The 26,002-nt window shown below is 44.8% G+C and overlaps 1 protein-coding gene across 1 annotated transcript; it reads left to right on the forward strand.

Annotated features, from left to right (window-relative positions):
• The first annotated feature begins 23,046 nt into the window (after positions 1 to 23,046).
• Positions 23,047 to 24,236, forward strand: LOC125554983. The gene has a single exon (XM_048718318.1). The coding sequence runs from the start codon at positions 23,052 to 23,054 to the stop codon at positions 24,234 to 24,236; it is 1,185 nt and encodes a 394-aa protein (XP_048574275.1). The 5' UTR covers positions 23,047 to 23,051.
• Positions 24,237 to 26,002: the final 1,766 nt, after the last annotated feature.

Consider the following 26,002-nt stretch of genomic DNA (forward strand, 5'->3'; position numbering starts at 1 on the left):
AACAATGCGGAATAGTTTCGCAACTCACGCCACCTGGAACACCACAGCGTAATGGTGTGTCCGAACGTTGTAATCGTACTTTACTAGATATGGTGCGATCTATGATGTCTCTTACTGATTTACCGCTATCGTTTTGGGGATATGCTCTAGAGACGGCCGCATTCACGTTAAATAGGGCACCATCAAAATCCGTTGAGACGACGCCTTATGAACTATGGTTTGGCAAGAAACCAAAGTTGTCGTTTCTTAAAGTTTGGCGCTGCGATGCTTATGTGAAAAAGCTTCAACCTGATAAGCTCGAACCCAAATCGGAGAAATGTGTCTTCATAGGATACCCAAAGGAGACTATTGGGTACACCTTCTATCACAGATCCGAAGGCAAGACATTCGTTGCTAAGAATGGATCCTTTCTAGAGAAGGAGTTTCTCTCGAAAGAAGTGAGTGGGAGGAAAGTAGAACTTGACGAGGTAACTGTACCTGCTCCCTTATTGGAAAGTAGTACATCATAGAAACCAGTTTCTGCGACACCTACACCAATTAGTGAGGAAGCTAATGATAATGATCATGAAAATTCAGAACAGGATACTACTGAACCTCGTAGATCAACCAGAGTAAGATCCGCGCCAGAGTGGTACGGTAATCCTGTTCTGGAAATCATGCTACTAGATCATGATGAACCTACGAACTATGAAGAAGCGATGGTGAGCCCAGATTCCGCAAAATGACTTGAAGCCATGAAATCTGAGATGGGATCCATGTATGAGAACAAAGTATGGACTTTGGTTGACTTGCCCGATGATCGGCAAGAAATTGAGAATAAATGGATCTTCAAGAAGAAGACTGACGCTGACGGTAATATTACTGTCTACAAAGCTTGACTTGTCGCAAAAAGTTTTCGACAAGTTCAAGGGGTTGACTACGATGAGACCTTCTCACCCGTAGCGATGCTTAAGTCTGTCCGAATCATGTTAGCAATTGCCGCATTTTATGATTATGAAATTTGGCAGATGGATGTCAAAACTGCATTCCTGAATGGATTTCTGGAAGAAGAGTTGTATATGATGCAACCGGAAGGTTTTGTCGATCCAAAGGGAGCTAACAAAGTGTGCAAACTCCAGCGATCCATTTATGGACTGGTGCAAGCCTCTCGGAGTTGGAATAAACGCTTTGATAGTGTGATCAAAGCATTTGGTTTTATACAGACTTTCGGAGAAGCCTGTATTTATAAGAAAGTGAGTGGGAGCTCTGTAGCATTTCTGATATTATATGTGGATGACATATTACTGATTGGAAATGATATAGAATTTCTGGATAGCATAAAGGGATACTTGAATAAGAGTTTTTCAATGAAAGACCTCGATGAAGCTGCTTACATATTAGGCATAAAGATCTATAGAGATAGATCAAGACGCTTAATTGGACTTTCACAAAGCACATACCTTGACAAGATTTTGAAGAAGTTCAAAATGGATCAAGCAAAGAAAGGGTTCTTGCCTGTGTTACAAGGTGTGAAGTTGAGTCAGACTCAATGCCCGACCACTGCAGAAGATATAGAGAAAATGAAAGATGTTCCCTATGCTTCAGCCATAGGCTCTATCATGTATGCAATGCTGTGTACCAGACCTGATGTGTGCCTTGCTATAAGTCTAGCAGGGAGGTACCAAAGTAATCCAGGAGTGGATCACTGGACAGCGGTCAAGAACATCCTGAAATACCTGAAAAGGACTAAGGATATGTTTCTCGTATATGGAGGTGACAAAGAGCTCATCGTAAATGGTTACGTTGATGCAAGCTTTGACACTGATCCGGATGATTCTAAATCGCAAACCGGATACGTGTTTACATTAAATGGTGGAGCTGTCAGTTGGTGCAGTTCTAAATGAAGCGTCGTGGCGGGATCTACATGTGAAGCGGAGTACATAGCTGCTTCAGAAGCAGCAAACGAAGGAGTCTGGATGAAGGAGTTCATATCCGATCTAGGTGTCATACCTAGTGCATCGGGTCCAATGAAAATCTTTTGTGACAATACTGGTGCAATTGCCCTGGCAAAGGAATCCAGATTTCACAAGAGAACCAAGCACATCAAGAGACGCTTCAATTCCATCCGGGATCTAGTCCAGGTGGGAGACATAGAGATTTCGAAGATACATACGGAGCTGAATGTAGCAGACCCATTGACTAAGCCTCTTCCACGAGCAAAACATGATCAGCACCAAAGCTCCATGGGTGTTAGAATCATTACCGTGTAATCTAGATTATTGACTCTAGTGCAAGTGGGAGACTGAAGGAAATATGCCCTAGAGGCAATAATAAAGTTATTATTTATTTCCTTATATCATGATAAAGGTTTATTATTCATGCTAGAATTGTATTAACCGGAAACATAATACATGTGTGAATACATGGACAAACAGAGTGTCACTAGTATGCCTCTACTTGACTAGCTCGTTAATCAAAGATGGTTATGTTTCCTAACCATGGACAAAGAGTTGTCATTTGATTAACGGGATCACATCATTAGTTGAATGATCTGATTGACATGACCCATTCCATTAGCTTAGCACCCTATCGTTTAGTATGTTGCTATTGCTTTCTTCATGACTTATACATGCTCCTATGACTATGAGATTATGTAACTGCCGTGTGCCGGAGGAACACTTTGTGTGCTACCAAACGTCACAACGTAACTGGGTGATTATAAAGGTGCTCTATAGGTGGTACATGTTGGGTTGACGTATTTCGAGATTAGGATTTGTCACTCCGATTGTCGGAGAGGTATCTGTGGGCCCTCTCGGTAATGCACATCACTTAAGCCTTGCAAGCATTGCAACTAATGAGTTAGTTGCGGGATGATGTATTACGGAACGAGTAAAGAGACTTGCCGGTAACGAGATTGAACTAGGTATTGGATACCGACGATCGAATCTCGGGCAAGTAACATACCGATGACAAAGGGAAGAACGTATGTTGTTATGCGGTCTGACCGATAAAGATCTTCGTAGAATATGTAGGAGCCAATATGGGCATCCAGGTCCCGCTATTGGTTATTGACCAGAGACGTGTCTCGGTCATGTCTACATTGTTCTCGAACCCGTAGGGTCCGCACGCTTAAGGTTTCGATGGCAGTTATATTATGAGTTTATACGTTTTGATGTACCAAAGGTTGTTCGGAGTCCCGGATGTGATCACGGACATGACGAGGAGTCTCGAAATGGCCGAGACATAAAGATTGATATATTGGAAGCCTATGTTTGGATATCGGAAGTGTTCCGGGTGAAATCGGGATTTTACCGGAGTACCGGGAGGTTACCGGAACCCCCCGGGAGATATATGGGCCTTAGTGGGCCTTTGTGGAAAAGAGAAGAGGCAGCCAGAGATGGGCCGCGCGCCCCTCCCCTCCCTTGGTCCGAATAGGACAAGGAGAGGGGGCCGGCCCCCCTTCCTCTTTTCCCCCCTCCGCGAATCCTATTCCAACTAGGATTGGGGGGGGGGGGAATCCTACTCCCGGAGGGAGTAGGACTCCTCCTGGCGCGCCTCTCCTAGGCCGGCCGCACCCCCCCTTGAGCCTTTATATACGGAGGCAGGGGCACCCCAGAGGAACACAAGTTGATCCACGTGATCATATTCTTAGCCGTGTGCGGCGCCCCCTGCCACCATAGTCCTCGATAATATTGTAGCGGTGCTTAGGCGAAGCCCTACGACAGTAATACATCAAAATCGTCACCACGCCATCGTGCTGACGGAACTCTTCCCCGACACTTTGCTGGATCGGAGTCCGGGGATCGTCATCGATCTGAACGTGTGCTAGAACTCGGAGGTGCCGTAGTTTCGGTGCTTGATCGGTCGGGCCGTGGAGACGTACGACTACATCAACCAAACGCTTCCATTGTCGATCTACAAGGGTACATTGATCACACTCTCCCCTCTCGTTGCTATGCATCACCATGATCTTGCGTGTGCGTAGGAATTTTTTTGAAATTACTACGTTCCCCAACACAGTAACCCTCCGGTACTCCGGTTTTCTCTGAAATCACCCGGAACACTTCCAGTGTCCGAATATAGCCGTCCAATATATCAATCTTTATGTCTCGACCATTTCGAGACTCCTCGTTATGTCCGTGATCACATCCGGGACTCCGAACTAACTTCGGTACATAAAAACACATAAACTCATAATATAACCGTCATCGAAACCTTAAGCATGCGGACCCTACGGGTTCAAGAACAATGTAGACATGACCGAGACATGTCTCCGGTCAATAACCAATAGCGGAACCTGGATGCTCATATTGGCTCCAACATATTCTACGAAGATCTTTATCGGTTAGACCGCATAACAACATACGTTGTTCCCTTTGTCATCGGTATGTTACTTGCCCGAGATTCGATCGTCGGTATCTCAATACCTAGTTCAATCTCGTTACCGGCAAGTCTCTTTACTTGTTTCATAATACATCATCTCGCAACTAACTCATTAGTTGCAATGCTTGCAAGGCTTATGTGATGTGCATTACCGAGAGGGCCCAGAGATACCTCTCCGACAATCGGTGTGACAAATCCTAATCTCGAAATACGCCAACCCAACATTTACCTTTGGAGACACCTGTAGAGCTCCTTTATAATCACCCAGTTACGTTGTGACGTTTGGTTGCACACAAAGTGTTCCTCCGGCAAACGGGAGTTGCATAATCTCATAGTCATAGGAACATGTATAAGTCATGAAGAAAGCAATAGCAACATACTAAATGATCGGGTGCTAAGCTAATGGAATGGGTCATGTCAATCAGATCATTCAACTAATGATGTGATCCCGTTAATCAAATGACAACTCTTTGTCCATGGTTAGGAAACATAACCATCTTTGATTAACGAGCTAGTCAAGTAGAGGCATACTAGTGACGTTTGGTTTGTCTATGTATTCACACAAGTATTATGTTTCCGGATAATACAATTCTAGCATCAATAATAAACATTTATCATGATATAAGGAAATAAAATAATAACATTATTATTGCCTCTAGGGCATATTTCCTTCAGTCTCCCACTTGCACTAGAGTCAATAATCTAGATTACACAGTAATGATTCTAACACCCATGGAGCTTTGGTGCTGATCATGTTTTGCTCGTGGAAGAGGCTTAGTCAACGGGTCTGCAACATTCAGATCCGTATGTATCTTGCAAATCTCTATGTCTCCCACCTGGACTAGATCCCGGATGGAATTGAAGCGTCTCTTGATGTGCTTGGTTCTCTTGTGAAATTTGGATTCCTTTGCCAGGGCAATTGCACCAGTATTGTCACAAAAGATTTTCATTGGACCCGATGCACTAGGTATGACACCTAGATCGGATATGAACTCCTTCATCCAGACTCCTTCGTTTGCTGCTTCTGAAGCAGCTATGTACTCCGCTTCACATGTAGATCCCGCCACGACGCTTCGTTTAGAACTGCACCAACTGACAGCTCCACCATTTAATGTAAACACGTATCCGGTTTGCGATTTAGAATCATCCGGATCAGTGTCAAAGCTTGCATCAACGTAACCATTTACGATGAGCTCTTTGTCACCTCCATATACGAGAAACATATCCTTAGTCCTTTTCAGGTATTTCAGGATGTTCTTGACCGCTGTCCAGTGATCCACTCCTGGATTACTTTGGTACCTCCCTGCTAGACTTATAGCAAGGCACACATCAGGTCTGGTACACAGCATTGCATACATGATAGAGCCTATGGCTGAAGCATAGGGAACATCTTTCATTTTCTCTATATCTTCTGCAGTGGTCGGGCATTGAGTCTGACTCAACTTCACACCTTGTAACACAGGCAAGAACCCTTTCTTTGCTTGATCCATTTTGAACTTCTTCAAAATCTTGTCAAGGTATGTGCTTTGTGAAAGTCCAATTAAGCGTCTTGATCTATCTCTATAGATCTTTATGCCTAATATGTAAGCAGCTTCATCGAGGTCTTTCATTGAAAAACTCTTATTCAAGTATCCCTTTATGCTATCCAGAAATTCTATATCATTTCCAATCAGTAATATGTCATCCACATATAATATCAGAAATGCTACAGAGCTCCCACTCACTTTCTTATAAATACAGGCTTCTCCGAAAGTCTGTATAAAACCAAATGCTTTGATCACACTATCAAAGCGTTTATTCCAACTCCGAGAGGCTTGCACCAGTCCATAAATGGATCGCTGGAGTTTGCACACTTTGTTAGCTCCCTTTGGATCGACAAAACCTTCCGGTTGCATCATATACAACTCTTCTTCCAGAAATCCATTCAGGAATGCAGTTTTGACATCCATCTGCCAAATTTCATAATCATAAAATGCGGCAATTGCTAACATGATTCGGACAGACTTAAGCATCGCTACGGGTGAGAAGGTCTCATCGTAGTCAACCCCTTGAACTTGTCGAAAACTTTTTGCGACAAGTCAAGCTTTGTAGACAGTAATATTACCGTCAGCGTCAGTCTTCTTCTTGAAGATCCATTTATTCTCAATTTCTTGCCGATCATCGGGCAAGTCAACCAAAGTCCATACTTTGTTCTCATACATGGATCCCATCTCAGATTTCATGGCTTCAAGTCATTTTGCGGAATCTGGGCTCACCATCGCTTCTTCATAGTTCGTAGGTTCATCATGATCTAGTAGCATGATTTCCAGAACAGGATTACCGTACCACTCTGGCGCGGATCTTACTCTGGTTGATCTACGAGGTTCAGTAGTATCCTGTTCTGAATTTTCATGATCATTATCATTAGCTTCCTCACTAATTGGTGTAGGTGTCGCAGAAACTGGTTTCTATGATGTACTACTTTCCAATAAGGGAGCAGGTACAGTTACCTCGTCAAGTTCTACTTTCCTCCCACTCACTTCTTTCGAGAGAAACTCCTTCTCTAGAAAGGATCCATTCTTAGCAACGAATGTCTTGCCTTCGGATCTGTGATAGAAGGTGTACCCAATAGTCTCCTTTGGGTATCCTATGAAGACACATTTCTCCGATTTGGGTTTGAGCTTATCAGGTTGAAGCTTTTTCACATAAGCATCGCAGCGCCAAACTTTAAGAAACGACAACTTTGGTTTCTTGCCAAACCATAGTTCATAAGGCGTCGTCTCAACGGATTTTGATGGTGCCCTATTTAACGTGAATGCGGCCGTCTCTAGAGCATATCCCCAAAACGATAGCGGTAAATCAGTAAGAGACATCATAGATCGCACCATATCTAGTAAAGTACGATTACAACGTTCGGACACACCATTACGCTGTGGTGTTCCAGGTGGCGTGAGTTGCGAAACTATTCCGCATTGCTTCAAATGTACACCAAACTCGTAACTCAAATATTCTCCTCCACAATCAGATCGTAGAAACTTCATTTTCTTGTTACGATGATTTTCAACTTCACTCTGAAATTCTTTGAACTTTTTCAAATGTTTCAGACTGATGTTTCATTAAGTAGATATACCTATATCTGCTTAAGTCATCTGTGAAGGTGAGAAAATAACGATATCCGCCACGAGCCTCAACATTCATCGGGCCACATACATCTGTATGTATGATTTCCAACAAATCTGTTGCTCTCTTCATAGTACCGGAGAACGGTGTTTTTGTCATCTTGCCCATAAGGCACGGTTCGCAAGTACCAAGTGATTCATAATCAAGTGGTTCCAAAAGCCCATCAGTATGGAGTTTCTTCATGCGCTTTATACCGATATGACCTAAACGGCAGTGCCACAAATAAGTTGCACTATCATTATCAACTCTGCATCTTTTGGCTTCAACATTATGAATATGTGTGTCACTACTATCGAGATTTAATAAGAATAGACCACTCTTTAAGGGTGCATGACCATAAAATATATTACTCATATAAATAGAACAACCATTATTCTCTGATTTAAATGAATAACCGTCTCGCATCAAACAAGATCCAGATATAATGTCCATGCTTAACACTGGCACCAAATAACAATTATTTAGGTCTAATACTAATCCCGAAGGTAGATGTAGAGGTAGCGTGCCGACCGCGATCACATCGACTTTGGAACCATTTCCCACGCGCATCGTCACCTCGTCCTTAGCCAATCTTCGCTTAATCCATAGTCCCTGTTTCGAGTTGCAAATGTTAGCAACAGAACCAGTATCAAATACCCAGGTGCTACTGCGAGCATTAGTAAGGTACACATCAATAACATGTATATCACATATACCTTTGTTCACCTTGCCATCCTTCTTATCCACCAAATACTTGGGGCAGTTCCGCTTCCAGTGACCAGACTGCTTGCAGTAGAAGCACTCAGTTTCAGGCTTAGGTCCAGGTTTGGGTTTCTTCTCTTGAGTAGCAACTTGCTTGCTGTTCTTTTTGAAGTTCCCCTTCTTCTTTCCTTTGCCCTTTTTCTTGAAACTAGTGGTCTTATTGACCATCAACACTTGATGCTCCTTCTTGATTTCTACCTCCGCAGCTTTCAGCATTGCGAAGAGCTCGGGAATAGTCTTATTCGTCCCTTGCATATTATAGTTCATCACGAAGCTCTTGTAGCTTGGTGGCAGTGATTGGAGAATTCTGTCAATGACGCAATCATCTGGAAGATTAACTCCCAATTGAATCAAGTGATTATTATACCCAGACATTTTGAGTATATGCTCACTGACAGAACTGTTCTCCTCCATCTCGCAGCTATAGAACTTATTGGAGACTTCATATCTCTCAATCCGGGCATTTGCTTGAAATATTAACTTCAACTCCTGGAAGATCTCATATGCTCCATGACGTTCAAAACGTCGTTGAAGTCCCGATTCTAAGCCGTAAAGCATGGCACACTGAACTATCGAGTAGTCATCAGCTTTGCTCTGCCAGACGTTCATAACATCTGGTGTTGCTCCAGCAGCAGGCCTGGCACCCAGCGGTGCTTCCAGGACGTAATTCTTCTGTGCAGCAATGAGGATAATCCTCAAGTTACGGACCCAGTCCGTGTAATTGCTACCATCATCTTTCAACTTTGCTTTCTCAAGGAAAAACTTATTGGAGACTTCATATCTCTCAATCCGGGCATTTGCTTGAAATATTAACTTCAACTCCTGGAACATCTCATATGCTCCATGACGTTCAAAACGTCGTTGAAGTCCCGATTCTAAGCCGTAAAGCATGGCACACTGAACTATCGAGTAGTCATCAGCTTTGCTCTGCCAGATGTTCATAACATCTGGTGTTGCTCCAGCAGCAGGCCTGGCACCCAGCGGTGCTTCCAGGACGTAATTCTTCTGTGCAGCAATGAGGATAATCCTCAAGTTACGGACCCAGTCCGTGTAATTGCTACCATCATCTTTCAACTTTGCTTTCTCAAGGAACACATTAAAATTCAACGGAACAACAGCATGGGCCAAGATACTATCAGGTACTAAGTTCATGATAAATTTAGGTTCAATTAATCATATTACTAAAGAACTCCCACTTAGATAGACACCCCTCTAATCCTCTAAGTGATCACGTGATCCAAATCAACTAAACCATGTCCGATCATCACGTGAGATGGAGTAGTTTCATTGGTGAACATCACTATGTTGATCATATCTACTATATGATTCACGCTCGACCTTTCGGTCTCCGTGTTCGGAGGCCATATCTGTATATGCTTGGCTCGTCAAGTATAACCTGAGTATTCCGCGTGTGCAACTGTTTTGCACCCGTTGTATTTGAACGTAGAGCCTATCACACCCGATCATCACGTGGTGTCTCAACACGAAGAACTTTCACAACGGTGCATACTCAGGGAGAACACTTCTTGATAATTAGTGAGAGATCATCTTAAAATGCTACCGTCAATCGAAGCAAGATAAGATGCATAAAAGACAAACATCACATGCAATCAATATAAGTGATATGATATGGCCATCATCATCTTGTGCTTGTGATCTCGATCTTCGAAGCACCGTCGTGATCACCATCGTCACCGGCGTGACGCCTTGATCACCATCGCAGCATCGTTGTCGTCTCGCCAATCTTATGCTTCCACGACTATCGCTACCGTTTAGTGATAAAGTAAAGCATTACAGCGCGATTGCATTGCATACAATAAAGCGACAACCATATGGCTCCTGCCAGTTGCCGATAACTTGGTTACAAAACATGATCATCTCATAAAATAAAATTTAGCATCATGTCTTGACCATATCACATCACAACATGCCCTGCAAAAACAAGTTAGACGTCCTCTACTTTGTTGTTGCAAGTTTTACGTGGCTGCTACGGGCTTAAGCAAGAACCAATCTTACCTACGCATCAAAACCACAACGATAGTTTGTCAAGTTGGTGCTGTTTTAACCTTCGCAAGGACCGGGTGTAGCCACACTCGGTTCAACTAAAGTTGGAGAAACTGACACCCGCTAGCCACCTTTGTGCAAAGCACGTCGGGAGAACCGGTCTCGCGTAAGCGTACGCGTAATGTCGGTCCGGGCCGCTTTGTCCAACAATACCGCCGAACCAAAGTATGATATGCTGGTAAGCAGTATGACTTATATCGTCCACAACTCACTTGTGTTCTACTCGTGCATATAACATCAACACATAAAACCTAGGCTCGGATGCCACTATTGGGGAACGTGGTAATTTCAAAAAAAATTCCTACGCACACGCAAGATCATGGTGATGCATAGCAACGAGAGGGAAGAGTGTGATCTACGTACCCTTGTAGACCAACAGTGGAAGCATTAGCACAACGCGGTTGATGTAGTCGTATGTCTTCATGGCCCGACCGATCAAGCACCGAAACTACGGCACCTCCGAGTTTTAGCACACGTTCAGCTTGATGACGATCCCCGGACTCCGATCCAGCAAAGTGTCGGGGAAGAGTTCCGTCAGCAGGACGGCGTGGTGACGATCTTGATGTTCTACCGTCGCAGGGCTTCGCCTAAGCACCGCTACAATATTATCGAGGATTATGGTGGAAGGGGGCACCGCACACGGCTGAGAAAACGATCACGTGGATCAACTTGTGTGTCTAGGGGTGCCCCCTGCCCCCGTATATAAAGGAGCAAGGGGAGGAGGCCGGCCGACCCTATAGGCGCGCCAAGGAGGAGTCCTCCTCCTAGTAGGAGTAGGACTCCTACTAGGAGGGGGAAGGAAGTGGGGAAGGAGAAGGAAAGCCCCCCCCCTCTCCTAGTCCAATTCGGACCAGGGGGAGGAGGCGCACGGCCCACCCTGGCTGCCCTTCTCTTTCTCCACTAAGGCCCATATGGCCCATTACTTCTCCCGGGGGGGGGGATGCGATAACCCTCCGGTACTCCGGTTTTCTCCGAAATCACCCGGAACACTTCCGGTGTCCGAATATAGCCGTCCAATATATCAATCTTTATGTCTCCACCATTTTGAGACTCCCCGTTATGTCCATGATCACATCCGGGACTCAGAACTAACTTCGGTACATCAAAACTCATAAACTCATAATATAACTTTCATTGAAACCTTAAGCGTGCGGACCCTACGGGTTCGAGAACAATGTAGACATGACCGAGACATGTCTGCGGTCAATAGCCAATAGCGGAACCTGGATGCTCATATTGGCTCCTACATATTCTACGAAGATCTTTATCGGTCAGACTGCATAACAACATATGTTGTTCCCTTTGTCATCGGTATGTTACTTGCCCGAGATTCGATCGTCGGTATCTCAATACCTAGTTCAATCTCGTTACCGGCAAGTCTCTATACTCGTTTCGTAATACATCATCTCGCAACTAACTCATTAGTTGCAATGCTTGCAAGGCTTATGTGATGTGCATTACCGAGAGGGCCCAGAGATACCTCTCCGACAATCGGAGTGACAAATCCTAATATCAAAATACGCCAACCCAACATTTACCTTTGGAGACACCTGTAGAGCTCCTTTATAATCACCCAGTTACATTGTGACGTTTGGTTGCACACAAAGTGTTCCTCCGGCAAACGGGAGTTGCATAATCTCATAGTCATAGGAACATGTATAAGTCATGAAGAAAGCAATAGCAACATACTAAACGATCGGGTGCTAAGCTAATGTAATGGGTCATGTCAACCACATCATTCTCCTAATAATGTGATCCCGTTAATCAAATGACAACACATGTCTATGGTTAGGAAACATAACCATCTTTGATTAATGAGCTAGTCAAGTAGAGGCATACTAGTGACGTTTGGTTTGTCTATGTATTCACACAAGTATTATGTTTCCGGATAATACAATTCTAGCATGAATAATAAACATTTATCATGATATAAGGAAATAAAATAATAACATTATTATTGCCTCTAGGGCATATTTCCTTCACTAAGTGTCAAGTTTGTGTGCAAGCTAAGCAACCTCGTAAGTCTCACACGACTGCGGAAACGAGAAATCTTGCACCACTAGAGCTCATACATTCAGATCTATGTGAAATGAATGGTGTTTTTACAAAAGGTGGAAAGAAATATTTCATGACGTTAATTGACGACTCCACTAGATACTGCCGTGTGTATCTTCTGAAATCTAAGGATGAGGCTTTGAATTTTTTCAAGATATATAAAGCTGAAGTAGAAAACCAACTTGATCGAAAAATCAAGAGGCTTAGGTCCGACCGTGGTGGAGAGTATTTTTCCAATGAATTTGATGCTTTTTGTGCGGAACATGGTATAATCCATGAGAGGACGCCTCCCTACTCACCTCAGTCAAATGGGGTGGCCGAAAGAAAGAATCGTACTCTAACTGATTTGGTTAACGCCATGTTAGACACATCGGGTCTCTCCAAGGCATGGTGGGGGAGGCGATATTGACAGCATGTCATGTCCTGAACCGAGTCCCCACAAAGAACAAAGAGATAACTCCATTCGAGGAATGGGAGAAGAAAAGGTTAAAACTCTCTTATCTTCGAACATGGGTTGTTTGGCGAAAGTCAATGTTCCAATTCCAAAGAGGCGGAAGCTTGGACCAAAGACTGTGGATTGTGTTTTCCTGTGATATTCTTTTCATAGCATTGGCTATAGATTCTTGGCTGTAAAATCTGAGGTACCTGACATGCATGTCGGTACGATCATGGAGTCGAATGATGCGACTTTCTTTGAAGGTATCTTTCCCATGAAGGATATGGCTACCTCATCTAATCAGGAGATGCCTAGTTCATCGAATCAGGAACCAGTTACAATAACCAAACCTGCCATTTCGATGGAATACTTTGAAAGTTCTGTCGAGAAGAACAATGAAGTTCCTACTAGGAGCAAGAGACAGAGGACTGCAAAGTCCTTTGGTGATGATTTTCTTGTGTATCTCATAGATGACACTCCCAGTTCTATTTCAGAGGCCTATGCATCTGAAGATGCTGACTACTGGAAGGAAGCGGTTCGTAGCGAGATGGATTCCATCTTGGCGAATGAAACTTGGGAAATAACTGATCGTCCTTATGGGTGCAAACCTATAGGATGCAAATGGGTATTCAAGAAGAAGCTGAGGCCTGATGGTACTATTGAAAAGTACAAGGCTCGGCTCGTGGCTAAGGGTTATACCCAAAAGGAAGGTGAAGACTTCTTTGATACTTACTCACCTGTGGCTCGACTGACCACTATTCGAGTTCTGCTTTCACCAGCTGCCTCACATGGTCTTCTCGTTCATCAAATGGATGTTAAGACTGCTTTCCTAAATGGAGAGTTGGACGAGGAAATTTATATGGACCAACCAGATGGGTTTGTACTAGATGGTCAGAAAGGGAAAATGTGCAAGTTGCTGAAGTCTTTGTACGGACTTAAGCAAGCACCCAAACAGTGGCATGAGAAGTTTGAAAGAACTTTAACAGTTGTAGGCTTTGTTGTGAATGAAGCTGACAAATGTGTGTACTATCACCATGGTGGGGGCGAGGGAGTTATCCTGTGCTTGTATGTTGATGACATACTGATTTTCGGAACAAATCTGAATGTTATTAAGGAGGTCAAGGATTTCCTATCTAGTTGTTTTGAGATGAAGGATTTAGGAGTGGCTGATGTCATTCTGAACATCAAGTTGTTGAGAGACGATGATGGTGGGATAACATTGCTTCAATCTCACTATGTGAAAAAGATCTTGAGTCGCTTTGGCTATAGTGAATGCAAGCCCTCTCCACCACCATATGATGCGAGTGTGTTACTTCGAAAGAATCGAAGAATTGCTAGAGATCAATTGAAATATTCTCAGATTATTGGCTCGCTTATGTACTTAGCCAGTGCTACAAGACCTGACATCTCTTTTGCTGTTAGCAAACTGAGTCGGTTTGTCTCAAAACCAGGAGATGTGCATTGGAAAGCTCTAGAAAGAGTTTTGTGTTATTTGAAAGGCACTGGTAATTATGGAATTCACTACACCGGGCACCCAAAGGTGCTTGAAGGGTATAGTGACTCAAACTGGATCTCAGATGCTGATGAGATAAAGGCCACGAGCGGTTATATAATCACTCATGGAGGTGGCGTTGTTTCTTGGAAGTTTTGCAAGAAGACCATCTTAACGAGGTCAACAATGGAAGCAGAACTCACCGCACTAGATACAGCTACGGTCGAAGCAGATTGGCTTCGCTGGCTCTTGAATGACTTGTCGGTTGTTGAGAAACCTGTACCGGGTATTCTTATGAACTGCGACAATCAAACTGTGATCACAAAAGTGAGTAGATCAAAGGATAACATGAAGTCATCAAGACACGTTCAGAGAAGGTTAAAGTCTGTCAGAAAAATGAGAAACTCCGGAGTTATTGCATTGAATTATATCCAAACGTCTAAAAATCTGGCAGATCCTTTTACTAAGGGACTATCGCGTAATGTGATAGATAATGCATCGAGGGAGATGGGTATGAGACCCACAATATGAGTTGTTCACAGTGGTAACCTATTCTTTGTGATCAGAGATCCCCTGAATTAGATGTGGAAGACAAGTTGTTGGTCAACTGGGAGGACCGTTAAAATACCACTCCATAAAGATGCAATACTCTCCTAATCTGCATGGCAGGTTGATGTATATCTTAATGTGTTCTAAGTGGCTCTTTGAAGCAGAGATGTTGTCCTGCAGAACATCTTTTGAAAAACACACCTATATGAGTCTGATTGTTAAACGTCGCAATCTATGAGAGTAGGGTTCTTTCTAGTAAACTCATGAAAGGTCTCGTAGTATGACGCATAAGCTCCATCCGCGGGGAAGACCCACAGTAGCCACGTATCGGTCAAGGCTTTATGTGAAGCTAGATTCGCAGAAAACTTGCAGTTCAAGGCCCAGTCCACTGTTCAAGTTGCTTACTAGTGTAGCATAGAGTTCTAGGTGGAAGTTCAACTTAACAGTCTCCACTCCAGTACCGGTATATAAAATAATGTTTTGGAACCAAAGGCAAATTTCTGTGTGCCTCTGGGATCTGGTGGGGGATTGCTGGAATTTAGTCTATATTGGGGGCAGCCCAATAACTATTTCAGAAATTTCTAATAAATCCTAGAGGCCCACTTAGCCCATTTGTGCAAAGCAAGGGATACTACTAAATTTTAGTCTCACATTGCTAGTTTAGTGGGAGTTGGACCTCCTTATAAGGGAGATTCTTTTCCCACTTGTATGAGCATGAGAACAAGAGGGACATCCACGCGCGCTCCTCATCCGCCGCCCGCCTCGCCACGCCACGCCTCGTCACGACGCGACGCGGGTTGCGGGAATGAGCCGAGCCGATGTCTAAATTTTTGCCACGCACTACGGGTATACGAAAGGTCACTCGAGAGCTGGAAAGTTGTTGCTGTAGTGGATATTGAATACGAACAATGCACCCTTCGGCTGCTGTCTGTTCGTTTCATATCCCGCGTTCCCTTTAGCTCCCGGAGCAGCCTCTCGCCTCCTTCTCTTGCGCCTATAAAAGGGAGGTCTCTCCTCTCAGAGAGACGCACCAGAACCTCTTCCTCCTCTCACCACAAGTTCCTGAGCACTGCTGTAACGCCCTCGATGCGGCTATATCTCCCACGTGTCGAGGCACGACTTAGAGGCATAACCGCATTGAAAGCAATGTCGCAAGTCAGGCAATCATTACAACATCCCATGTAATACATAATAAAAGGGGGAGATAACATAGTTGGCTTACACTCGCCACGTCACATCAGAGTACATAAATAACATTCATCAGACAAACACTCATGGCCCGACTACGGCGCCAAAATGGAAAAGAACCCAACATGCGACAAGGCCCTGAATCAAACCCCAACTAGGCACCACTACTGATCATCGGGAAAAGAAACATAATAACGCTGAGAGTCCTCGTCGAACTCCCACTTGAGCTCGTACTCGTCACCTAGAGCGGAATCACCTGGACCTGCATCTGGAATTATAGTATCTGTGAGCCACAGGGACTCAGCAATCTCGCACCCTCGCGATCAAGACTACTTAAGCTTATAGGAATGGATAAGGCAAGTATATGTGGAGCTGCGGCAAGTGACTAGCATATGTGGTGGCTAACTTATACGCAAAAGAGAGCGAGAAGAGGAGGCAAGGCGCGAGCGAGAATCTAGAGGAACAACCTACGCAAGCATTACTCCAACACCGTGTCCACTTCCCGGACTCCGCCGAGAAGAGGCCATCACGGCAACACACTCAGTTGATTCATTTTAATTAATTAAGGTTTAAGTTATCTACAACCGGACATTAACAAATTCCCATCTGCCCATAACCGCGGGCACGGCTTTCGAAAGTTCAATCCCTGCAGGGGGTCCCAACTTAGCCCATGACAAGCTCTCACGGTCAACGAAGGAATAGAACTCCTCCCAAGACATTCCGATCAGACTCGGTATCTCGGTAACTCAAGACACTTCGACAGGTTAAAACAAGTCCAGCAACACCGCCCGAATGCGCCGACAAATCCCGATAGGAGCTGCACATATCTCTTTCTCAGGGCACACTCAGATTGTCTAAACTTCCGGTAGGCCAGCCCAGAGTTGCCCCTGGTAGCCACCGGCGGCTGACGGTTTGGACCAACACTCAGAGGAGCACTGGCCCGGGGGGGTTAAAATAAGATGACCCTTGAGTCTGCAGAACCCAAGGGAAAGAAAAGGCTAGGTGGCAAATGGTAAAACCAATGTTGGGCATTGCTGGAAAGCTTTAATCAAGGCGAAATATCAAGGGGTTCCCATTATAACCCAACCGCGTAAGGAACGCAAAATCCGGGAACATAACACCGATATGACGGAAACTAGGGCGGCAAGAGTGGAACAAAACACTAGGCGAGAGGCCGAGCCTTCCACCCTTTACCAAGTATATAGATGCATTAAGATAACATAGCAATATAATGATATCCCAACAAGTAAATAAATGTTCCAACAAGGAACGGCTCCAATCTTCACCTGCAACTAACAACGCTATAAGAGGGGCTGAGCAAAGCGGTAACATAGCCAATCAACGGTTTGCTAGGACATGGTGGGTTAGAGGTTTGACATGGCAATTGGGAGGCTGACAAGCAAAAGGTAGGCATCGTAGCATTGGCAAAGCAAGAGCGAGCAAACTAGCATAGCAAAGATAGTATTGATTTCGAGGGTATGATCGTCTTGCCTGCACAGTTGTCAAAATTGACTGGATCCTCACAAGCAAACTCAACGGGCTCCTCGGTAGCGAACTCGTCTCCCGGATCTACCCAACAAGACAAACAAGCAACAAGGATACAATCAACCACGTGCAAGACCAAGCAATATGATGAAATGATGATATGCTATGCGGGATGCAAAATGCAAGATATGACAGGAAATGCATGAACCTGGCCTCAACTTGGAATTCCAATGGTGCCACTGGATAGAGGGGATGAAATCACTTGAAAACGATATAAAGATCATTGGAATCGGAGTTACGGTTTGGAAATGGCAAGCGTTTTAAGATATGACACCGGTCTGCGATTTACAGCAAGTAGGCATCTAAATGCAACGAAAAGAACATGCTACAGCCACCAAACATGACAACAAAATACATGGAAGGGATGCACACAAGATGCTTCACAAAAGACTAGCACTGAGCCACGGCCAATTCATCCATTATGAGGTTCAAACAAGCATGGCAAAAACGCAAATGCAAAACAGATTCCAGACTTAGTGAAATTAACAGTAGTCTGAAATTTCAGATCACGATGCTCTCTTCGGAGCAGCAAAACAACATGATAAATGACCTGAACATGACAAGTAAGAATATGGCATGGAGCTACTCAACAAGCTTAACAAAAGAACCAAAGTGACCTGGGGCCAAAAGGGTTCACAAAATATATTAACGGGCACACGAACATAGCATAAAACACAATCAGTTTTCAGACTTAGTGAAAACTGGGACATGCTGAAATATAACCCACGAAGGCATGTAAACGAGCTCGATGCACTCACCATGGTGCAAGTCACAGCAAGGCAAGCATTCATCCATTAAGAAGGCACAAAATAAAAGCTAGACATGGCAAGAACAATGGCATAGCATGCACGGATCAACTACAACAACGCCGGCAAAATCGCAAACGAGTTGACGATCTGCCCAGATTCACCACGAAGCAAAAGTAGAGCTCGATTGACTCAAGCTATGGTGCTCCATAATTGCAAACAAAGACATGGATGGATAGGGCATAACATGAATAACAAAAGTCCTTTACTGATCATCCTCAAAAGAGGCACGGATCACTAGGAAACAAGCTGAACATATGGCATCATGAACTAAAATATCCCAGACTTAGTGAAAACAACCAAGTCCCTGAAAACAGATTTCCCGGGTGCCTCACTTTGCAAGCTTGCACAAGTCACCACACACATCCTAAAAATGCATGGGTTGCACCTCTGGAAAGAAGACAAAATGCTTAACAAAACATATGAAGGACTCACAGGCATAGCATGCACACAATAATCATGGCAAAAATGACAAAAGTCTAAGATGAACTAGCAGATCTGACAATTAACTCACGAAGCCTCCTTCTAACAGCATTTTGGGCATCAAGATGATCTCAAATGAAAATGATGCAATGTAATGAAATGATTACTCGTCGAGACGAACATTTTGATATATAATATGCCCAAAACGGAGCTACGGATGCAAAGTTACGGGGCCTCGAACAGAGCAACTTGGATCAAGAATTTCAGGACTTGAATAAAAAAAATCGGGGGTTGGGGTTTACTGTTCATGCGACCAGATCCAGATCGGGATCGCGGCGCGGAAACCGAGGCGGGGCCGGCGGCGGAGCTCGAGCTCGCCGGAGCTGCGGGGTGCGCCGGCGGTGGAGGAGGTCGCCGGGGGGCGTGGCGAGGAGGCGCGGTGCGGCGGCGGGGTCGGCCGGCGGTGGCTCGCGCGCCGGCGAGGTGCGGCGGCCGGAGAGGCGGCCCGCGGCGGCGCCGGTCGCCGGGGCCGAAGGCGACGGCGGCGAGAGGAGGCGGGCGGCGGGGCGAGCTGGCTGGGCCTCGGGGGCCAGCCTCGGGCCTCCCGGGCCTGGCGCCGGCGATGTGGGCGCGACGGGGCGGCGCCACGTGGCGGAGGCGGGCGGCGGCGACGCTGTCCGGTGCGGGCCGGACACGTCCGTCGGCGCGGGGAGATCTGCTTTTTTTTTTAGGAGGAGGACGAGGAGGAAGACGAGATCCGAAATGGGGGGTGTTTAAATAGGCATAAGTGGAGCTAGGAGAGTCGAAATGAGGTGCGGTTTTCGCCCACGCGATCGTGATCGAACGCTCTAGGACATGGAGCAGAGTTTGGTGGGTTTTGGGACAAATTTGGGGGGTGTTGGGCTGCAACACACACTAGGCCTTTTCGGTCCCTCGGTTAACCGTTGGAGTATCAAACGAAGTCCAAATGATACGAAACTTGACAAGCGGTCTACCGGTAGTAAACCAAGGCTGCTTGACAAGTCTCGGTCCAATCCGGAAATGTTTAATCCCCACACACAAAAGAAAGCTAGAAATGACACCGGAGGAGAACGAAGCGCCGGAATGCAAAACGGACAACGGGGAAAAAGCTCGAATGCATGAGATGAACACGTATGCAAATGCAATGCACATGATGACATGATATGAGATGCATGAAAAAGAAAACAACACACGGAGACAAAACCCGAACCCGAGGAAATAAATATAACTTAACGCCGGAAACGGCAAGAGTTGGAGTACAAATTGGGAAAGTTATATCTGGGGCGTTACAACTGCGCTGCTGCTACGATCTTCCCCATCCCGGATTGCGGCGTGCACGGCAAGTCGGGACAGTAGGCCTCCGAAACCGCACCTTTTGATTCCTGTACGGGAGAAGGGTAATAAGGTTTTTGGGGAGCGCTCAGCGCGACTACTGGCTGCTTCATCACGGACGATCCGGTCGCCGACGACTACTTCCCCGACGACGACTTCTTCCCCGACGTCCACGACCTCCTCGACGACATGGCAGGCGAGGACACCGACCCCAAGTCCAGCACTTCTACTGCTGCTGTCCCGTATGTGTTCTTACTCTTTCTGTTAAATGTCATGACACTGTTCTTTGCTCTACTTTCCGTCCTACATGTGTTAGGTTCTACTTCATATATGCAACTTCATCTAGTGTCTGTTTTAGATGTGTTTAGTTCAAATTCATATATGCAAATGCTCTTTACCTTCTCTTTGTCTGCACACATGACTTGTTTTATCTCTACTATATTAGTCATGCTTTATCTAGTATTTCTGTTAATAAAATCATTCAGTAAATTGCTCATATTTCCAACATCAGGCCCCATGGCCAGGTGCCGAGCGTGACGAACAACTCCTCCATCGGGAGCTTCTGCCAGTTCAGGTCCAAGGCGTGGTCCTCGTCGTCGTCTTCAGCTGCTCCTCTCCCTTGCGAGGCCACACCGGGGGCGGGATGGCTCGGCGTCGCCGTCATCCAGGTGCGCTGTTTCCCGTGATCGGCCATGGCGACGAAGGAGGTGGCGGCTGCCGATCGATGAGTTTGGCTTGGCGGGTTACTTCCGGCGGATCTGATATGGAGTATCTTCACACGAAGATGGTAAGAAACAAACACGCGGCAATGCAAAACCGATTCCAAAACCACTCACTTTTATTTACACACAAGGAAAGTTTTTTATTTCCATGTGTGTGTTTGTGCCTCAATATTTTGATTTCTTATTACTCCTTGCGAAGTTGCAAGCACAGAGTTCAGCCTCTGTTCGGTTGCAAGAATTTGGTTGATCAACGAAATTCAAGTTCAGCCTCCAATCCAATTCAGCTCTGAAATGACAACGTGCTACGATTCTAATTTTCTTTGTTTGTTGCTAGCACAAATGCCCGTGCGTTGCAACGGAAAAAATAATTGACATGTCCATGAAAACATCCATGAGCACATCGCAACAATGACTAAACGGTGCCATCTGGCAGCGGCAGGGAAGCGCATGCCGAAAGCTAGCAAAAATGCATATAAGTCATACTCCCTCGGTTCCTAAATATAAGTCTTCCTAGAAATTTGAATATGAACTATATACAGATGAATATAGACGTATTTTAGAGTGCAGAATCACTCATTTTGCTGAGTAAACTGAAAAATAATTTATCATTCAAACAGCTTTGCATGAAGCAAAACTATAATGAAAGCACTGAAAAGTATGAAGGGCCATGAATGATGTCCGAACAACGGTTTAGTGCTCCTGAATAAACTGTCCTAAATTCCAAACTTTCAAAAGAAAACCATTAAAGAACTGAAAAACATTGAAGAAGTGATCATGGATGCACAAGTCACATAAAAAATCATAACAGTGACCCTGCTAGCACACTGCACTTGAACAAAATGGGCATCACAAGGCATCATTCTTGAACACTATGAATTCCGGTTGGATCAAACTAACAACGCAAAAAATACAAACCATGTAGTCACTACCATAGAAATCCAGACCAAATTGTGAAGCACTAGTACAATGGCAAAAGTCCATGTTGAGAGTTACAACAGAGCATGCTACTTCAAAGTTATCCATAATCTGATCGCATAAAATCTAGTACTCATGTTGTAATTAATCGACGAGGTAAATCTTTTGTCACCGCTTTAGAAAAAAAAGTACTTGTGTTATACGACAGCGTATCACATAATAGATGAAGCACTGCCGTTGTATTAATACTCTCCTTTTTCTGAAAAACATATGAATATCTCCTATGCAATTGTACTGCAAAAAGAAGTCTAAAGAACCAGAGGATTTCATTATTTGTATTGAACACAGTGTATATTGAGTAATATTGCAATAGAAAGCACAAAAGAGAATCTAATCTAGAGAATATTATAGAAGAAATAATAAATAGTCAGTTCAATTTGCAAGAAATTTAAAATACAGGTCATATTCTATCTAGCTACTGTATAGGGAAGTACTAAAAGCAGCAGCCAGCAGCCAGTAGGAGCCAGGAGGAGTAGCAATCAGCGGCAGCAGCATAGAATCAGCGTCACGAAGGAATGCCCAGGAAGCCGTATATCATGCACGCGCACGGCGCACACCACACAGACACACGCACGCGAGCCAGGCATGCACGCAGCGGCAGGCAAACGCATGCATGTGGAGCACACACAAACACGCATGCAGAGCACGGGTGAGCCGATGAACCCGGAGGTCGCCGTGCTCTTTCCGGCAGCGGCTGGGTGGGTGTGGTGGACTGTGGAGTGGAGCGGAGCGCAGACAGGGAAAGGGGAAGGGGGAGAGATAACTAGTGTGAGCGTCCTGGTGCGTGGGGCGCCTCCGTCTGTCGGCCAAGTCGTCATCGTACACGTACACGCCACGCGTCTACATTCGGACCCTCCATTTCCTCGATACACTTTGTTTGTAGCCGTTAGATTAGTAGTTTGATAAAAAGAATTATCTAAGTAGACCCATTCCATAATATACCGGGTTCGCCTCTTGATCGGAAGCCTCACAGCGGGCCTGCCTCCGGGCCCGGCTAGCCTGCCAGGGGCCCGTGTGTCTTGATTTTAGCCCAAGCTCGCTCTTTCAATTCTTTGGCTAGCCTTGAGCTTTCGGTGGCCCATACGATGGTCAATCTTGGCAGGAAACACTAACCGTCCAAAATCAATATAAAAACCTATCCTCAAACCTCCTTCCCCCCGAAACCCTCGCCTCCACCAACCATGCCTCCGCCGCCGCCGCCACCGCCGATACAATCGCTGCCGGACGAACTACTCGAGGAGATCTTCTTTCGCCTCCCGCCGAACGAGCCCGCGTGCCTCGTGCGTGCCTCCGTCGCCAACAAGCGATGGCTCGGTATTCTCTCCTGCCACGCCTTCCGTGGTCGCTATCGTAAGTTCCATGGATCTCCTCCCATGTTGGGGTTCCTTTATTCCTGGCCCCTTGAGTTTCTCCCGAGGAAAGCCCCCTCCCCACGCTTCATCTCCACCATGAAATTCGGTCGAGACAATCCCGACAACTGCGGGGGTAACTATAAATACCCTGCGTGGGACTGCCGCCATGGTCGCATTCTCCTTTGGGAGAATTGGGCGCCCACGCACCTTGTTGTTTGGGACCCCATGACGGGTCGCCAAAGAAAGCTAAAAGTGCCCACGTCGATGGGCTACGCCGATGGGGCCACTGCACTCTTTTGTGTAGCGAGCGGTTGTGACCATCGCGCGTGTCATGCAGGGCCCTTCCAAGTGGTATTCTTGGGCCTTGACATGACAGATGATGACAATTGTGTTGCACACGCACGTGTGTCCTCGCCGGTGACAGGTGACTGGAGCAAGTCATGCTCTGATGTTGAGTGGAGCGATATGTGCTCTAGTCTACAACTTGCACCTGATGCACTCATCGACTCAATGCCATCCATCCTTGTTGAAAACGCACTTCACTTCATGCTTACACATGATGAGGATGATAGTGTAGAAATTCTCAAATATGACTTGAGCTCTAATTGCTTATCGTTGATTGATGCACCATTGTCGGGGACTGTAATTAGTAGTTCCACTATCCTCATGGCGATGGAGGATGGAAGTTTGGGGTTTGCGCATGTGGACACAGTAAACCTCAACATATGGTCAAGACAACTGGATTCTAATGGATTTGCAACATGGACTATGCCTAGAGTCATCGAACTCATGAACCTTATCCCTATTCAAAATCCAACCAAAAGGCTTAGACTGATTGGATCTGTGGAGGGCAGTGATATCATTTTCATAACTGCGAACCTTGGCATCTATGAGGTTAATATCAGGACACTACAATGGAAGAAGCTATGGAAGAGAGAGAAATTCCGTTATTTGATTCCATACATGAGTTTCTACAATCCACCAGGTACATCTATATGTCATTTCTTTTTTTGATTTGGAACAATGTTTATATAAATACTTATACATTAGTTAATGTATAATTAGATTAGTGATGATCACATAGAAAGTTATATATTTCATATGTGTGCGAACAAACTTCCAGTAATATATGTCATCCGTGCTCGATCAAACTTCAAGTAATATGGATCCTCGAATGTTACACCTAATTATGCTTACGTCTACTTAATTGGAAATTTTATCATAGCATCCCCTTTTTGGAATTACACTGACACAATTATATTTACAGAATGGCTGAGACCTTGTGATGTGGCGCATTGACAATGTTTGATCAAAAAGTCTTAAAGGAAGGGGCCACTCTCGTCAACAAGAAAGATAATCAACTCAGAGGCAACAAGGGTCTTTTGATGAATCTTGTCACTAATTAGCACCTGGCCTGGTGTGGTGCAATGGTTCTTTGCTTTCTCATACTATTGTTCTTTTGCTAGTAAGCTGGACAATTCCTTGTGTTGTTGGCATGTGCCAGCAGGCGAATGAATTATGTTGTAATGAATCTCAATTTTCTCACAACATCAACTTTGTGCTTTGTGGTTTAATTTCCTTCAAATTTTATTTGTAACTAGTAGCTTAGTCTTTCCATTTGAACTCTACAACTTGCACCCCTAGTTTTGATCTAGTCTCTAAATTGGTCTCCGAAAAGATGTGGCATTGATGAGAAAATGGTGACGGCATGTACACGGCTAGTGGTTTCTATCGCCCAAGACATGATATGATGATGGTTTTGCATGATGGCTCGTTGACATGTCTTAGTAAATCTTTTGGATATAAGTAAATGTTTCTGCGGTTTTATTTGTTTATCAAGCAATGTTACTGAATAGTATAACATATGAAGTAAAATCTTGAGCCAGAAACTGAAGGTTGATGGGATATGAGCTGCATGCCCGCATGAAGATCTCATAGAACTTTTACTTTGTTCAGTTCCTCCACAAATCTCTTTGGTGTTTGTTCAGTAATTGTGCCAATGCGGACACAATTAATAGGAGATTGTGACGTCCATGAAGTGAGATGGAGATGTGCATATGCTTGGTCACACGGTGGCGGAGCTAGCAGCAGGTTATGCCTGGGGCTATGCTATGTCGAGTGATGAATTTCTGTGATTTTATATTTTCTATGAAGGAATTATAAGGAAAGTTGTTGCTAGGCCTCGGGCTATAGCCATAACTGCCCAGGCCTGTCTCCGGCACAGTGGTCACATATTTTAAGGCTATAGTGATCATTGCAGTTGTTTTGGTTTTTATCATATTCTAGATTGATTTTATTAAGACATTTTACTCAAAATCACGAACACACATTTCTCTCTCTATGTTTTTTGTACCTATATATGGAAGAGGTGGGGCTCCATTCCAAGTTCCTCGATAGCTGATGATTAACATTGTTCATCGTTCATGGCCAAAATAAATCTTATTAGTGCACATTCTTGGTTGATTATGTTGAAGAACCAGTTGCCACACCAGGTAATTAAGAATGTACTACTGATGTATGACTACACTATGGTCCTTCGTGTATTGAGGCACTTTTATCACTAGACTCTAATCCTGTCATTATATATAGAATAAAACTCCTATTTACCTCGGGGGAAAAAGATGGCCAATAGGAGTGAGGCGACATGGGTCTTGTGATTAACCATGTCACCAGCTGGTAGGTATTTATGGTGGTGCTGAGTTTTTCATGCTGTATATTTGTTGGATTTTTTGTAAGTTAAAGCAACTCCAACGCAAGGACCCAAACGGACACCGATTTTG

This window comes from Triticum urartu, chromosome 4 (genome assembly GCF_003073215.2).
Source record: "Triticum urartu cultivar G1812 chromosome 4, Tu2.1, whole genome shotgun sequence".
Lineage (NCBI taxonomy): Eukaryota > Viridiplantae > Streptophyta > Magnoliopsida > Poales > Poaceae > Triticum > Triticum urartu.

Excerpts from the sequence above, each read along its gene's own strand:
- LOC125554983 (XM_048718318.1), top strand. The coding sequence starts at position 23,052 with ATGCCTCCGCCGCCGCCGCCACCGCCGATACAATCGCTGCCGGACGAA.